The 15554-nt window shown below is 41.5% G+C and overlaps 1 protein-coding gene across 1 annotated transcript; it reads left to right on the top strand.

The window, feature by feature from the left end:
* The first annotated feature begins 188 nt into the window (after positions 1-188).
* MAP6D1 (MAP6 domain containing 1) lies at positions 189-10281 on the top strand. Its single transcript, XM_077349368.1, has 3 exons — positions 189-3971; positions 5662-5779; positions 9642-10281. Exons 1-3 carry the CDS (start codon positions 3385-3387, stop codon positions 9717-9719), a joined length of 783 nt encoding a protein of 260 aa, XP_077205483.1. The 5' UTR covers positions 189-3384; the 3' UTR covers positions 9720-10281.
* Positions 10282-15554: the final 5273 nt, after the last annotated feature.

Here is a 15554-nt window from a genome sequence, read left to right as displayed (position 1 = left end):
GCTGATAATCATTTTCTGGACTATGTTGGAGTTCCCTTACTTGGATCAATGGCCCAATGAAGAAGGAGAAGGAGGAGAAGAGTTGGTTCTTATATGCCGCTTTTCTCTAACCGAAGGAGTCTCAAAGCAGCTTACATTTGCCTTCCTTTTACTCTCCCCACAACAGACACCCTGTGAGGTAGGTGAGGTTGAGAGAGCCCTGATATCACTGCTAAGTCAGAACATTGGTTTAATGTTACGTTTATTTTGATTTATTATTTACAGTTATAAAAAATAAGCATACTGCAGAGTAACTGTAACAGCAAAATCTGGCATGACTGCAAATGTGTATATTGAATTCTAAGAAGAATTTTTCTAGACACACCTTTTTAATGAAAGAATTCTGGTTCCTATTTATTGTCCTCATCTTACTCTTCTGCATGTGTGTTTGACTTGAGTAGTGGTTTCTGTACTATAAAATAATACCTACACATTTATAAAGATCTAAATGTGGGCTGAGAGAATCCATAATATGGGTGTTGGGCAGCAGCCTGAATTACAGTGTATGTTATGAGGGCATACAGCTTTAACTCCAAACTGAACTTAATTTACAGAAATGGGTATCTTTCTAAAAAAACAAACCAAGCAGCCTTGGGTGGAAAGTTCAGAGGAAAGGGTGAAGAAATCTTTCAGTCCTCTGCTTAAGAGGCTGCTTTTAGGTGTTTTTTTGTAAAGGTTGTGGGGGAGATGTTTGTAATTCATATCATGAGATTACACATCAGGCATTAGAATTCTATAGAGCACATAGAAAAGCGGTGCTCTGCTGACGTGCGTGCATGCACCACATCCAGTGTCCAAAATATTGAATGGGGTCTACTTTAAGCATTCCTGAGCATCCTCAGTAGGATGTTTTATTTTCTTTGAACAGCAGAGACACAAATGGCTTTTGAAATCCCTCATTTCAACAAACACAGATTTCTGAGTCTTCTTGCTTCTTCTTCAGATCAAAGCCTGTAATAATCAGGATTTTGACTGAAGCCTGAAATATATCATTTGTAACTTGATTTGGCAGGATTCAATAAGAAGTGGAAAGAGAAAAAAGAAGCACGAGGGGATTTTAATTTTATTCTAGTTTTACAGAATTTCCTTCAAATATGGATGCTAGAATAGAGCAGCATGTTTTCTGTAAAGTTCCTAAGTACTATAGTGTCAAATAGAGAACCAGTATTTACCACTTACATAATAGATCAAATAGATACAATTGTGTAAATTGAGAACTTGTGTTAACTGACAGGCATGTTCAGCTTAAAGAGATGCTCTGGTATATTTAGTGGTGTTGCTTTGGATAAATGATAACAGAAACAATAGGTTAGACTCATTTCTGAACATTAAAACTTGGAAGTTTGTTTCCTCCCATATAGGTAATACTTTCATAAAGAACTCATCCTGGATGGCTAAGAGGCCATTTGCTTAAGTCAGATTGCTACAAGAGAGAATGATTTATCATAGTTTGAGATTGAATAACCTGTAAATTGCATAGTTTTGATTATCCACGAGCTGGTCAATTGGACTGGTGGGATATAAATTAAATTATAAAATAAAAAATATCCTTACAGTTAATGTTTTGCTCTTCTAGCAAGAGTAATGCCTTCCATCTTCTATGAACTTTATACCTAATTTCACTTTCCCTTTTTGTGTCATAATTTCTTGGATTAACTGATTTGTGAAAGCTGTCCGGGAGTCAGTTATGCAAACTCATTTAGGAGAAGGGAACTGCTGCTATATAACTGATTTTTCTAAAGAGTTTTCCCACTCTCTTACTGCTTACAAAGTAAGCCATGAGTATAACTGATAGACAGGAGCTTTGTTCTTTTTAACACCCAGCTTTTTGCTGCTAGAAAACAGCACAATTTGTACCTGATCCCTTCTAATTATTTTGAAATAGATGGTATGCATATTGTCAGCTGCTTTCAGCGAGTTAAAAAAAATTGAAATCAGATTTTAAAAGTGTAGAACAAATTATAACTTTATTTAATTGAGTGATACTGACTCTTGTTTTCAGAGCTGGCACACTAAAATTGCCAAACAAAGTCATCAAGATACAAAAATCACTGCTACTTTGGAAAATGTGAGCCCTTCTTTAAAGCCTTAACAGTTCAGAAGGAAACTTCATCTTATGCTTTTGCCCATATGATAGGGAATGGGGCAGATCTTTGCAGACTGGATGCAGCAGAACACATAGAAGGAAAATCCTAACTCTGTCTGCTTTTTATGTATCATGAGTGTTACATATTTTTTGGTAATATCAAATGGATATTTGACCAGGAAATTACAAATCTATTTTATTAATGACATTACGCAGTTTTAAAAGATAACTTGATTGGAAGTAATCTTATTAAGGATTGTTACCTCAGTCTTGTGTATTATGCAATAGGGAATTTTAATTATTTAATAATCACTACAGCTCACTGTTAAAAATAATACTGTTGCATCACAGCCTTTAGCCATCTGTTAAGACATTAAACTGCAAAGGTAATCTCACTTCAATGGCTATCTTGTGGTGATATCAGAAATGTTCTTATGTTAATACTAAAAATGTATGGTAAAGAATAAACTGTGTGAGTTCTTGTACACAAACTACTAAGGAGCAGGTACCTATACTTTTTTTGTTGATTGTGTTTTTACAGTCCTGCTTGCATACATTTCCTGTAAAGTATTGTACTTGAATATAGAAAACTAATGAGAATGAAAAGGAATGCTCAGTCCTTTGACGGAGGTGCACTGGTAATTCCTCTAGCCTGTGCATGTTAAGTCCAGATCTGCTACAGCAGGAGAAGGCACCTCTTTATTGCTTCCTCTATCACTGATTACAATGTATAAGATATCTTTCTCACTGAGAATCAAGATGGATTATAAAATAATAAGAGCAATTCAATCAGACAGTACTCAAAAATAAGCTTGCTCCAATCTGTTTGAAAGTGTATAGCTCTCTGTGTTGAGCTGGTCTGATGTGATCAAAGGAGCAGCAATCCAAGAGATTTCCTAGACAGCATGTGGGAAAAGTAGGAGAGGATGGCAGAAAGCTCGGTGACTACTGATGCTATGCCTGTGCTCTCTCTCCCCCCCTCCTTTATTTTTGCATCCCTGGCAGCAGCTGCTGCATTAAGCTCCATCTGTGTCTGGGGGGGGGGGGGTGATGGTGCACAAGGGGCGTCACGTGTCTGACAACCACAACGAGGGGCTGATATTGACCAAGGGAACGGGTGGGAGGAGGTGCTGCTATCCACAAGCCAAGGGGCGCGCAGAAGCACCTTCCTCTCGCTGCAGACTCTTCCCCCCCTTCCCCCGTGGGAGAAGGCTCCCCGCTTCTGCCGGCCCCCTCCCTCCTTGCATGTTGCCGCCGCCATGGCCTGGCCCTGCATCACTCGCGTCTGCTGCCTGGCGCGCTTCTGGAACCAGCTGGACAAGTCGGACCTGGCCGTGCCGCTCACCATCCACAACTACTCCGACATAGAAGAGGCGGCGGCGGAGGGCGCGGGCGCGGCGCCGCAGCCAGGGATCCCAACAGGTGGCGGCCGTGGCCGCCCCCTTCCCCCCGGGCGCCCCCGGCCGGCCTCTGCCCTGCCCGTGTCGGCGTCCGCCCCCTCGCTGCACGACAGCCTGGCGGGCGGCAAGAGGCCGTCGAGGAAGGGCCGGGGCGGCGGGCGGCGGAAGGAGTCCTTCGCGGCAGAGACCCAGTACCAGCAGGACTTCCGCGCGTGGCCGGTGCAAAAGCGGGACGCCCTGCCGTGGCTCGGGGAGGGCCGCAGGGGGGAGCTCCGGGGAGCGCCGTCCGCCGCAGCCCCCGCCCCCGCCGTGGCGCACGGCGGCTCCCGGCAGCGCGTGTACGTCGTGCCGGCCACGGAGCGGGAGGCAGGCAGGAAGCACGGCGCCTTCAAGCAGCTCTGGTCCGCTGCCTCGCCGCCCGGCCTCCGCAGGACCACCTCCTACAGGTAGGCTGCCTCTTCTGCGCAGACAGGTGTAGCTGAACTGGGCCCCAGCAGGGCCGTTGGGAGCAGTGGTTAGACCATTATGGGGCCTCTGAACATGTGCAGGGTGCATTTGTTGCCCCCTTATTGCCGAAGATCATCTCACACATCAGGCTTATCCTATACAAAAAGGACTTCCACTAGTAAAGAAGTATACAGTTTGCCTGGTTTGCCACATGCAAGTGCGAGAAAGCTGGGGAGGAATGCAGCATCCTTGAACTTGTATGCCTGTGTTTGGCTTTCCCTTTTATGGTTGGTGTGTGGGGGGGGATTTCCCCAGACAGAAGATGCTTCCTGTGACATAAAAATATTTTGTGAAGTAAGCCAGGTAAAGGCATCCTGTCGCCTACTTCTGAACACCATACAAGGCATTGCCCTTTGTGTCTTCCTAGTAGGGTCAGAAGGTTTCCTTATTTGTTCCCTCTGCCACCACTGATTTCCTCCCAAATAGAGGGACAAAAAATAAATGTCACAGCTGTTGACTTTTGAAAAACCCACCATTTATTAAAAGGGAATGTTCCAGGAAACTAATTCCCAAAGATTACTTATCCGTTTTGCTAGACCCAGTAAAAAGAGCACAGATCATGAATGCACTTAGTATATTATACTATATATAGAAAGGAAATAGCAGAACATTTTTTCCTTGCTGTTTTTCTCAAGATAAATTAATCCCCCACCCCCTTTGAGGGGGATCCTAATACATTGTCATCAAAGCTGTATATAACTCCAGGTTACTATGGGTGGGCATAGTCTCCTTTTGAAGTTCTTTGGGTCCTTTGCAAGGCCCTCCCCCCTAACAACAATTAAGGCATCTGGCAATCTCTCTCCTTCAGCTGAGATTTTGAGCTCAGGATTTCAAAAGTGTCCTGACTTGACCTTGCCTTTTTATATTTAAAAAAGTGCAGAGTGGCCCATTTGGTGCCCTCTTCCTTCCATGACAATATCCTAGATTACTCTTCCCTGTGGAAATCTGGCTCTTAAAAAGAAAATCTCATTTTAATTTGTTTTTAATCTTGACTCAGTTTGTTCCAGGGCAGGGCAGCTGTTCTGTATGGTTTTGTATCTCATCCAAGAGAAGTAGAGAGGTGCGGGGCACATAAACACAAAGGACTTTACTGTCGGAGCAGTGGTCTCATCTCCAGCTGGTACCAAGGACAGGAGAAAAATGTGTAAGCTGAAGGTCATTTGCTAGACAACAAGGGAAGTGTTTAGTGGTGTTCCAGTGCTCAGGAAGTAGCCATATGTTGTGATTTTAGTCTTTGTTCTAAGAGTAGGATCCAGTCATCTTTTAAATGCAATTTTACCAATTTCCTCTGTTCACTACAGCACAATCCCACTTGGTTTTTGTCTATACAGTTCCTATGATCACCAGTCCTTTTTGGCAGTCAAAGGAGTCCCTCTTTCCTTTTTCATCAGACAAAAAGCTGGTTCAATCTAACTCTATATATCTGAGATGGTATGCCATTTTTGCATTGCAAAAGCTACTTTTGTCATCTGCTATACTTAACTTAATCTTTTGGGTGGCAGAGAAGCAGATAGAATGTATTTAATATATTTTTGCCATTACTGTGGCCAGTGTTGTAAGCATACAATTGCCCCTCAATGTGTTGCTGTGCATATTTGTTCATTTATTTGAATTGCAAACTCATTTTAGGCAAGAGTATCGCCCATGGACTGGAGCAAAACGAGCCAGGGCCTCAAAGATGAAACAAGCGTTTATTATCCCAGAGGATCACTTTGTGAAAGAAACTAGCTACAAGGCAGACTTTAAGGTAAATGTACTTTGCAAAACCTTTGAAACTTTGGAGTTTAATAATGTAAGTAGGATGCAACTCATGAAAACAGCAGTGCACATTGAATTATTCCTGAAACTCCAAGAATTACTGCATTGTTGGACTTTTGAAAGGCACACACCCTGATTCTGCAAGATGGATTGTGTATTTATTTTTGTAGGTATTTTAGCTCACCTTTTAAATCTAAAAGGACAATATTATACAGAAAAATCCCCATAGCAAACCCCATAAAATACATCTCAGAATAATCCCCATAACAATTCAAATATAGAAGTGCAACAATTAAACACACTGAATCAACCAGAGATCAATCAGTATACAATATACTGTCCAAACAACATGCAATTTCTCTTAAATAAGCTCAACACAGTTCTTAACCCCACCTCCCAGAAGATCAATGTTCCTCAGCAAGAAACCCCTTGGCTGTTGTAGTACATCACTCTGGGTACTTCATCACAGAAGAGCCCTTTGTTGTACACATAGACATATCTCAGAAGCCTGTGGGTTCTTCTGCTGAGATCCTTCTTGTAGGGGATATTTTCCATGCAGTGTAGTCTTGTTCCCTTTTCTTTGCTGTCTCATCTAGCTCCAGAGGACTGGTAGGATGAATGAACTGACAAGATTAGGATTCCTGGCCTCTCCTGGACAAAGATCTGGCTTCCACAGAAATGTATTTAATTCATGTGATGGCAAATAGATACACATTCAGTTGTACTCTCCCATCTGTGTTATATTTATTTAGGCCCAACTGAGCTGTCTGTCAGTTTGTGTGTGTGTTCAAATACAGATGGGGATGCAAATATCCATATAGAAGCTCTAATTGTTACATGCAACTAGAGCTGAATTGGGGGCACAATCTGGCACCTTAAGGATCAACTGATTTTATTACAGTTTGAGTTTTGACTACACACCTGGCCAAAGATGACATTTAAAAAATAAATCAATACACAATCACATTGTGGGTTATCTGTACAAAATTCCCATCAGGATCATAACCAAAATTAAAAAAAATAAGCCATAAGAATCAAGTTAATCCCCTAGCTCCTTGCCCTCAGGGTTTAATAAACTTGCCTCTAATTCTCCTTACTGGAAGGGCAAATGGGGCTACATATCTCGTAATTCTCCTCTTGTTATTTAAAAGATACTGTAATTCTGACAAGAACTAATTTTGTCTAGAGCAGAAAACAACCATCTGATTTGAATGTCTTGAGTAAAAACAGCAGCATAACAGAGAGTGCTGTATCTTCAAAATCACAGATATGTTGACTACATTCGAGACTAATCTTTCCTTAATAACCTTCAAGTACCTTTTAAGGCACTGATTGACATCTGGAAGTAAAAGCCAGCCACAAAGTAAATTAATTAGGATAAGCTGTTGCCCATTATAAATCTTTTAAAATAAGTCATATCAAGGAGAAGACTGCTAGACCCTTGCAGAAATTGAAATCTGACCTCTCTTGACTATCCTGTGCACATGCTAGATGAGGAAATAAATTAATGAGTATGCTGATGACACCCAGCTATATTTGTTGATGGGCGGCTACCGGTCCACCCCTCCTGAGTCCTTGGCCAGATGTTTGGAGGCTGTATTGGACTGGCTGAAGAGGAGTTAGCTGAAGTTAAATCCAGCTGAGACGGAGGTCCTCTGGATGGACCGCTACGACACCCAGCTCTTGACGAAATCTGATTAAACATCTTTGGTGACTGTCAGGATCTTGGGTGTGACACTGGATGCCTCCCTGTTGATGGAGGCCTCGGTCACAAATGTGACCTTCCAGGCTTTTTAGCATCTCCTCCAGGCCCAGCAATTAGCACCCAAACTGTTGACACTCAACCTAGCCACAGTGATCCATACCGCGTTCATCTCCATACTAGTTTACTCACTCTACATGGGACTGTCCTTGAAGCTGACTTGGAAAGTCCAGCTGGCCTGAGATGCAGTAGCATGGGTCCTTATGGGGACTTCACGAAGGGCCCCTATACAACCTGTGCTTGCTCAGCTGTACTGGCTACAGATTGGAGACTGAATCAGATTCATGGTTCTGGTTTTTACCTTTAAGACTCTTAATGGACTGGGATTGTTGGTCTTCAGAGCTGCTTCTTTCACTACACCCCCCCCAAAGGGCACTAAGGTCTAGTGACCAACATCTGCTTAAGATCCCTGGCCCTAAATAGATCAAACTGACCTCAACCAAAGCCATGGATTTTTTGACCCTGGCTGCGGCCTGGTGGAATGTTCTGCCAACTGAGACCAGAGCCCTGTAGGACCTATGATAGTTCTGCAGGGCTTGCAAGGCAGAGCTGTCCTGCCTGGCCTACGGTTGGGCCTAGCTGACATCTGGTCCCATAGACTTCTCTGCCTGCACTTGCATACACTAAATGGCTCCTTTGGAGAAACTGCAATGCATCCATGTGGACAGAGACCACCAGATTCTCAGTAAAATCCTAAACAAAGTTAAGCCCTTGTAAACCCATTGATTTAAGTGGGTTTAGATGGATGTGTGACTCTTTTAGAACTGTGCTGTCTTTGTATGCACAATTCAGTGCAGATTGGGACATAATTGGCTCAAGGGATTTCATAGTGGGTCCATTTGGATTTATTTTTACATCAGCTTAATCTGGTAGATGAATTTCAGAAACAATATGTTGTCATCTTTAAGCAACCATTTAAATAGTGCAGATATAATGAAGAGATGAAGAGCTGGTTTTTTATACCCTGCTTTTTACTGCCTGAAGTGGCTTACAAGCACCTTTCCCTTCCTCTCCCCACAACAGACACCCTGTGAGGTAGGTGGAGCTGAGAGAGCTGGCTGCATGTGGAGTAGTGAGGGAATCAAACACGGTGCTTCATATTAGAGCCCACCCCTCTTAGACACTACACCATACTGGCTCTTATATAAGAATATATAAGGAATCGGGAGGGTTTATTTTTTAAAGGCAGCATTGGAGCTCTTACATACATTGAATTTAATAGCAAAATAATTTGTGTCTCTGCTTACAAACAACTGTGTCACCATATGTCAAGATTTGAGATATGATAGATTTGCGGATAGGCCTCCTGGGGTTTGGAGAATCATGACTTCTAATTTTACCCTATGAAAAAATGTTTACCTCTCCCATTTTCACCACTTTTATGTTGCCCCCAAAAGGTCAGGACTAGTTCATTGATCTGTCATTGGTTGATGTTAAAAAGAACTAGTCCATTATAACAGTCTACCTCCGGGGGGGGGGGGGGGCTAATGTCTCCAACATAGTGATCCATTAATTCTGCATATCCATGGAGATTACTGATGCTGGCACATCTCTGCATATACTTGGACAAGTACACAGGGAAAGAAGAGTCCTGACACCTGGATAAGAGATTTTCAGTAGCAGCCATACACAGATTAGGATTTTCTTCAAAGACACCTCATTTTGACGTAGCATATTCCTTCTGAACCATGTTGCTGTTGTGTTTGTGTGTGGGGAAATCCAAGTTCAGTTGTCCCTTGGCCATGAAGCTTACTAGATGATCTTGGACAAGACTTCGTTTCTCAACTTAACCTAAACTCGAAACAAAATAAAGCCTTTTTACACAAATAGTAGACATGAACTATATTCCTGAAGAACATGGATATTGTACTACTATAACAAGTAGATAAGCTCTTTCTACAACTAAATATAAACATTGGCTATAACTCCAGCTACAAATTTGAGTAATTTCTCCATGACAAGAGACCCTTGGAATATATCACAGTACCAGGGTTCCCTTTGTGGTCTTAACTTGAAGGGTAACTGGAGTCCACAACATTTTTGTACATAAAAATGATGCTAATCTGTGGTTCTCCTTTTTCTGCTCTAGATACCTGAAGTGGAGGCTAAGTTCTCTCCCAACCCTTCTGCAGTTTTCCATGCTCCATCTCGTATCCTCAATGTATGAATCTGGATCAAACATATTTCCTGTCCAGGCAGCTTGAATGTTAAAATTGTAAAAATGTACAGCTATGCAACTTTCATGAGTGGGGTTGAGATAAGATACTGAACAGCTACAGTAATTATCACAATGTATGCATCTGTTATGAACATGTAAATCATGAAAACGCTTGAGTTGGAGACAGCATAATATACTGTGGAGAATGACCTATTTTCATAGAAGTAGGCTCATTACTGATTAGGCTGGCATTATGCTTAAGGCACTGAATTTGGGTAGCAACAGCAACATTTGAGGCAACGTACATCTGCCAAAATATACGGGTGGCAGGTGAAGGTTCGTAGCAAAACCAAACCCTCATAGATCAGGAAGAGAGACTCTGAACTTTTGAACTTTTACATCTGGGAATCTATCTCAGAAATTCTCTCCTGTTGTTGCAGGAACTATGGTATCTCAAGGTCACTAGTATGGCTATTTACCAGTTTGTCCCAGAGCATTGTTTGCTCTGAATGGATTTTGAGGACATTTGGAAAAAGTAGAAGCAAAGTGCTCTGTATCATTACCTATGGCAGGGGTAGTCAAACTGCAGTCCTCCAGATGTCCACGGACTACAATTCCCATGAGCCCCTGCCAGCACTTGCTGGCAGGGGCTCATGGGAATTGTAGTCCATGGACATCTGGAGGACTGCAGTGTGACTACCTCTGACCTATGGAGTTGACTGAAACCAAATCTTTCATATTCTGAAGCTAGTTAAAAATTCCCTTTATTTAAACAATTATCTTCCTGCTCCCGCTGGTGCTGTACCCTATCTGGGCAAGCCCAAGCCCATCAGATCTTAGAAAGTAAGCAGGGAAGGGTGACGTCCAAGGAATACCAGGATCTAGGCATGGGGGTAGGCAATAGCAAATCACCTTTAAATGTCTCTTGCCTGGCAGCCAGGCAGCCTTAGGATCTCCTGGTTATCTTACACACATGCCGCCCGGTAAATAAATATGCTGGCACTGTTGAAACATTTCTGCAACAGGAAGGGACTAATTGTATTCTAGGCTTTATCCAGAATGAATTATAATGTTTCAATAAACTAAAGGATAATTAAATTAGGAGAGAGCTGGTATGGTGTAGTGATTAAGAGTGTTGGACTAGTATCTGTAAGATCTGGATTCAAATCCCCACTTGTGCTATGGAATCTAGCTGGGTCACCTTGGGCCATTAACAGGCTCTCAGCCTAATAAGGTTGTGAGGATAAAATATAAGCAGCTTTGGGTCCCCATTGGGGAGAAAGGCGGGATGTAAATTAAATAAAGTGGAAAGTTTAGAAGTGCAGGTGGCCATTTATTTTGTAACACAGCCCCACAGAGTCTTAAATTAAAGCATCCCAAAAAAGTAAGGATTATAAATAATCCAAATACAACTAAAAGCAGGATCCAGTCATTAGACTGCAGCAGCAATAAATCTTTCCTAGCTTAAATGGGTAACATCTGACTCTATAAGGCTTGATATATCATTGAAAAGCTTACAAAAAGAAATTTAATTTCACTGGCAAGAGGAGCATTTATGTACTTTTTCAAAAATTGCATTCTAAAGCCTTGGGACTATTATTCTGAAGCCTCAAGTTAGCTTTTAATGCAGTGTACTTGTGTTTGTGTGGGAAGGGTCATTAAATTTTGAAAACAACACAACACAACAGCAGCAACAGAAAAGAAACTGCAACATTCCTGTCATGGTACCAACATTTATTGGGACATGGTAGCACTAATTGGTTTAATTTAGATAATTGAAATGGACCATTCTAAAGCAATGACCAACTTAAGTTGTCACAGTGCAATTTAATGTGAATGTAAATAATGTATATAAAGATGATGGATTTTTTTCCATTAAAAAGAGTACACCTACTATTTTATTAACTCTTTCAATATATAAGGTAGGAAATTTATTGCCTTGAAAATCTTGCAATTATTGCTTGTACATCAGTAATGCCAGTACTAGAGAACTGAATATTACACACTGGAATAATTTTAAAGTTATGTTATTCTATCAATGATTTTTGTATAGTGTCAACCAGTTAACCCTTGTCTAGCATCTCTTTTGAGAAACTATTTCTTAGTGATAACTCAGTTCCTCGTAGATTGTTTGTATGTTTTTATCTGGAAGATTTATAAAGTATCATTTGTTTTCATTCATGTTGCCCTGATCTCAGGGACCCTAGCATGTCCCTATGGACTCTCTGATGTGTATATGAATCTTCTACTCATAGATGAATTTCACTGGACTTCAGAACCAGGATGGCTCCATAGGTGACTAGAGCTCTTAGCGGGAGTGGTTTAAGGATTTGCATGGCCTGTAGCACCAGAGCCAGGTTAAGGATTTCCAGGGCCCTAGCAGAGTACAATTGTAGCAGGAGCCGCTAGACTCGGGGCAGAGGGGCCCAGTGGAAAGGGGTGTCACTCTGAGTGTCCTTAAAGGGGGGAGGAAAGAGGCTATGGCCCTGATCCATGGAAGTGTGGGGCTTTTTGCATGTGATACATGGATAAACTGGCCCTGGAGTCCCAGAGAGTTCCGGGCTAGAGTTCTCAAATCTGACATTGGCCCATTAGAATGAATGAAATATTGCTGCCAATGGACCATCATTCTTTACCTCTTTCTTAAGTGGTGAGATGCACATTAAACAAATTCATCATGGTTCAATGTGATTCAGAGAAATATAGTGGCATACCCAAATCCCATTGATTGATCAGTATAGCTGCATGCATACATTGTATTGTTTTCAGTGGGTTTAGATATGCCAAACTTGATTGAGTCCATCAGCCAGGATTCCAAGAACTACTTTAGATATGCCCAGGGGCTCAGGCATGCTCAACTAGATTTATTATGAAGTTGTTTGCTTGTTTTCCCATTGAACACCAGACCCACATGCCATTTCACAAACTACTTTGCGAATGTTCTAATTTCAGAAGCAGTTTCCCAGACAGCATGAGAATGGAGGTGGATATGCTTTTGGAGTGACACATGTACAAACTTCCCTAGGACATTGTTCTTTAGAGACCAGCCAGCATATTTTTTGTAACTGCATGAATGACTACATGGTTTCTTTTAAGTTTCATAGTGGGAACATTTTCCTGAGGAGTGGGGGAAGAATCTTGATTATTTTCAGGAACTTAAATTAAAATATTCTCATTTGCATGTTGAATGTTTCTGAGTAAACAAATCTGTTAGTACTGCTTGATTGATCTTTTTCTGATTTCTTTAAACAGTTTTTGACTAGTTCAGTTAATTGCAGTCTCTAACAAATTACTGTCCATTCTGCCTATTTGGTTTAAGTTGTTAATTTGATATATTTATTTTAAGAAAAGATGAAAGCAACACAATTAAACATAAAGTTTGTATTTTATGGAGTAAAAATAATTTAATAAATAGTATTTTGGCTACAGGTTCTTTTCTCGGTTTTTATTCTAATGGAAATGTTCGGAGTGTTACAAGTGTATATAGGAAAGATGTGCCCTGATGTAGAAAAGCTATAGTTTAGTCAAGAGGTCTCAGTGAAAAAGGTAGGCTACAAATCAGTTAATTGATTAATTGAAAGCTGCACATCCATTGGTGTGTTGTTAGAGTTCTTCTCTCCCCTTCCCTTAAATTGTAATCAGCTTGGGACTGGGACGTCTGGTTCTGAACTTGGCTGGAATCGGCTCGTACTTTCCACTGGTCCCGTTACACTGAACAGTGTTGTATGTTCTTGTGAAGGCCATTCTACATGGGAATCCCATTTCTCATAATGTCTCGCACTAGACCAGGGCAGTAGTCTTCACATGGTTTATATGTCTGGTCTGAAGCATGGCCCCAGGTGGAAGCAGGGTCCACTTTAAATAGTAACAGAAGTAACAGCCAGAAGCCTGTGGTCCAGTAAGACTATAGGGAGAAACCACTGGACTAGAAGGAAAGACTTGGCCTTCACATTTTGCAGACATAGTTCTGTTTATAACAAAGCTTGTCATGGTCAGCTCTGAGGTCTGCTTAGCCTCCTGTGTTTAAAACACCTGCTGTGTCTTGTCCTAGTTTTGTGTTCTATCAGATCTCAGCCAAGCTATTTAAGGGGAGCCTCAGGGGAGGGCGGTATACAAATGTAATAAATAAGGATTGTTTGCCAAGTCTTTATCCTCCTATTTGTGGACACTGTGCATTTTAAGTGTGCTTAGTGGTGCCACACTGATGACATCCTTGAACAGGTATCTGTTAGCAGATGCCCACTGCGTGTACCCAATGTGAACTGGACATCTGTTCTTCTGAGGCACACGTGCAGATATGCTCACTTCCTATGACAGAATGCTTAGGTATTTTAAAAATCAAGATAAGTGACCTTGGAAAGGTCTCCAAGAACGGCTTCATCAACTTTATACAAAAGTAGGATTACACAGGAGTCATATTATGCAGGCACAGTGGTGCTTCTTGCCATAGTAAAGCAGAAGAAACTAAATGGTTATGAGGTTAAAAAACCCTTCAATTTTTAAAAGGCCATTTCATACCTGAGAAGCACTTTAGTATAGTAGTAGAGTATGGATCCCACCTCCACATGCAGGTTATTATGTAATAACTGCACAACTAGGTTTGGTTGTGTCCTTGTAATAGAGTTGCCAGCCTGCAGGTGAGGCCTGGAGAGTTCCCAGAGATTGGAGCCCCTGGATCTTCAAGAATCTTCCAACGTGGAGTTGGCAGTTCTGTCGAGTAGATCCCATAATCACAGCTGCTCAGTGTGTACATAAACTGTGTCGAGCTCGCAGTGCCCTTGTTCTCATTGTTTTCAATGTGTGAATCACGTCTACAATTCCTCTCTCAACTCAAGAGTGTTTTTTAAAAAGCTTTTTTTTTGCTGGAAGTTGGTTGCTATAGCAACATGTCCTTCAAGCCTCGCTATCTTACATCAATTTAAAAACTGACCTCTTTCTACTATCAACTTATTCATAAGGTATTTTAGAGAAGCTACTGGTCAACACAAAGTGGAGCATCATTTTATTTTTAAGGCTACCTGATTTATTGACAACTGTTGTACAGCTGTCTGCAGGGGTAACACAAGAAACAAATACTGGGGAGGCCCAAGGGCCTCTGGTGGAACTAGAGAGTGGAAACATTTAAGAGCTATGCCAGCAATAGTTGACAGGATACTTTGCAGATATTCTGACTTCAGCATGATATTCGGTGCTTCGGTTATGGATGTTGTGGTGCAGGTCTAGTGTGTGTGTGTGTGTGTGTGTATTGCTAACTGGATTGCTGTTATCGCAATGCAAGTAGAGTACAAAGGACAATAGATAAACGCTTACATGCAAGAAGATTCTGTGCTGGAGTACAGGCCTGAAGGCCAAAAGTGATACATGGATACATGTTATGTGCGAATGACGCCAATAAAATATGCTGGGCTTGGAGGGGAGCTGAGCTGAAAGTCACCAGACTTTCCTTGCCCTCAGATATCTCCATGTGTGTCTGAGATCTCTTCCTCTTCACAACAGATGTCAGATTCCTCTTTGCTTCTGTTTCGTAGCTGGAGGGGCTTTCAATAGGCATCCAGGGGAGAGAAGGCACTATATGGGGTGTCCTGATAAGATTTCTGTACAATACTCAGAGATCCCTGTTGCTTAACAGTTATATGAATTTGGTGAAAGGAGTACAATATGAATACTGAAGTCTATATGAGACTAAAGTTCAAGGTTTTTTTTATTTTAATTTATACCTTCTTTTCAACTCAAAGGTTTCCCAGGAGACTAACAGGATAGCTAAAACAGTACTTCAAAAATAAAATTTATGCAGAAATCTGCCTTTTGGGGGAAGGAAGCAAAGGTCAAAAATCCCCCACTCAA

The sequence above is a fragment of the Paroedura picta genome, chromosome 8 (genome assembly GCF_049243985.1).
Source record: "Paroedura picta isolate Pp20150507F chromosome 8, Ppicta_v3.0, whole genome shotgun sequence".
Classification (NCBI taxonomy): domain Eukaryota; kingdom Metazoa; phylum Chordata; class Lepidosauria; order Squamata; family Gekkonidae; genus Paroedura; species Paroedura picta.
The sequence above is the reverse complement of the archived record's forward strand: the minus strand, read 5'-3'. Positions and strand labels throughout refer to the sequence as shown.

Coding starts and splice junctions, on each gene's coding strand:
- MAP6D1 (XM_077349368.1), top strand. CDS start 3,385: ATGGCCTGGCCCTGCATCACTCGCGTCTGCTGCCTGGCGCGCTTCTGG. Junction 3,972..5,661: donor CGCAGGACCACCTCCTACAG/GTAGGCTGCCTC, acceptor AACTCATTTTAG/GCAAGAGTATCGCCCATGGA. Junction 5,780..9,641: donor GCTACAAGGCAGACTTTAAG/GTAAATGTACTT, acceptor TTTCTGCTCTAG/ATACCTGAAGTGGAGGCTAA.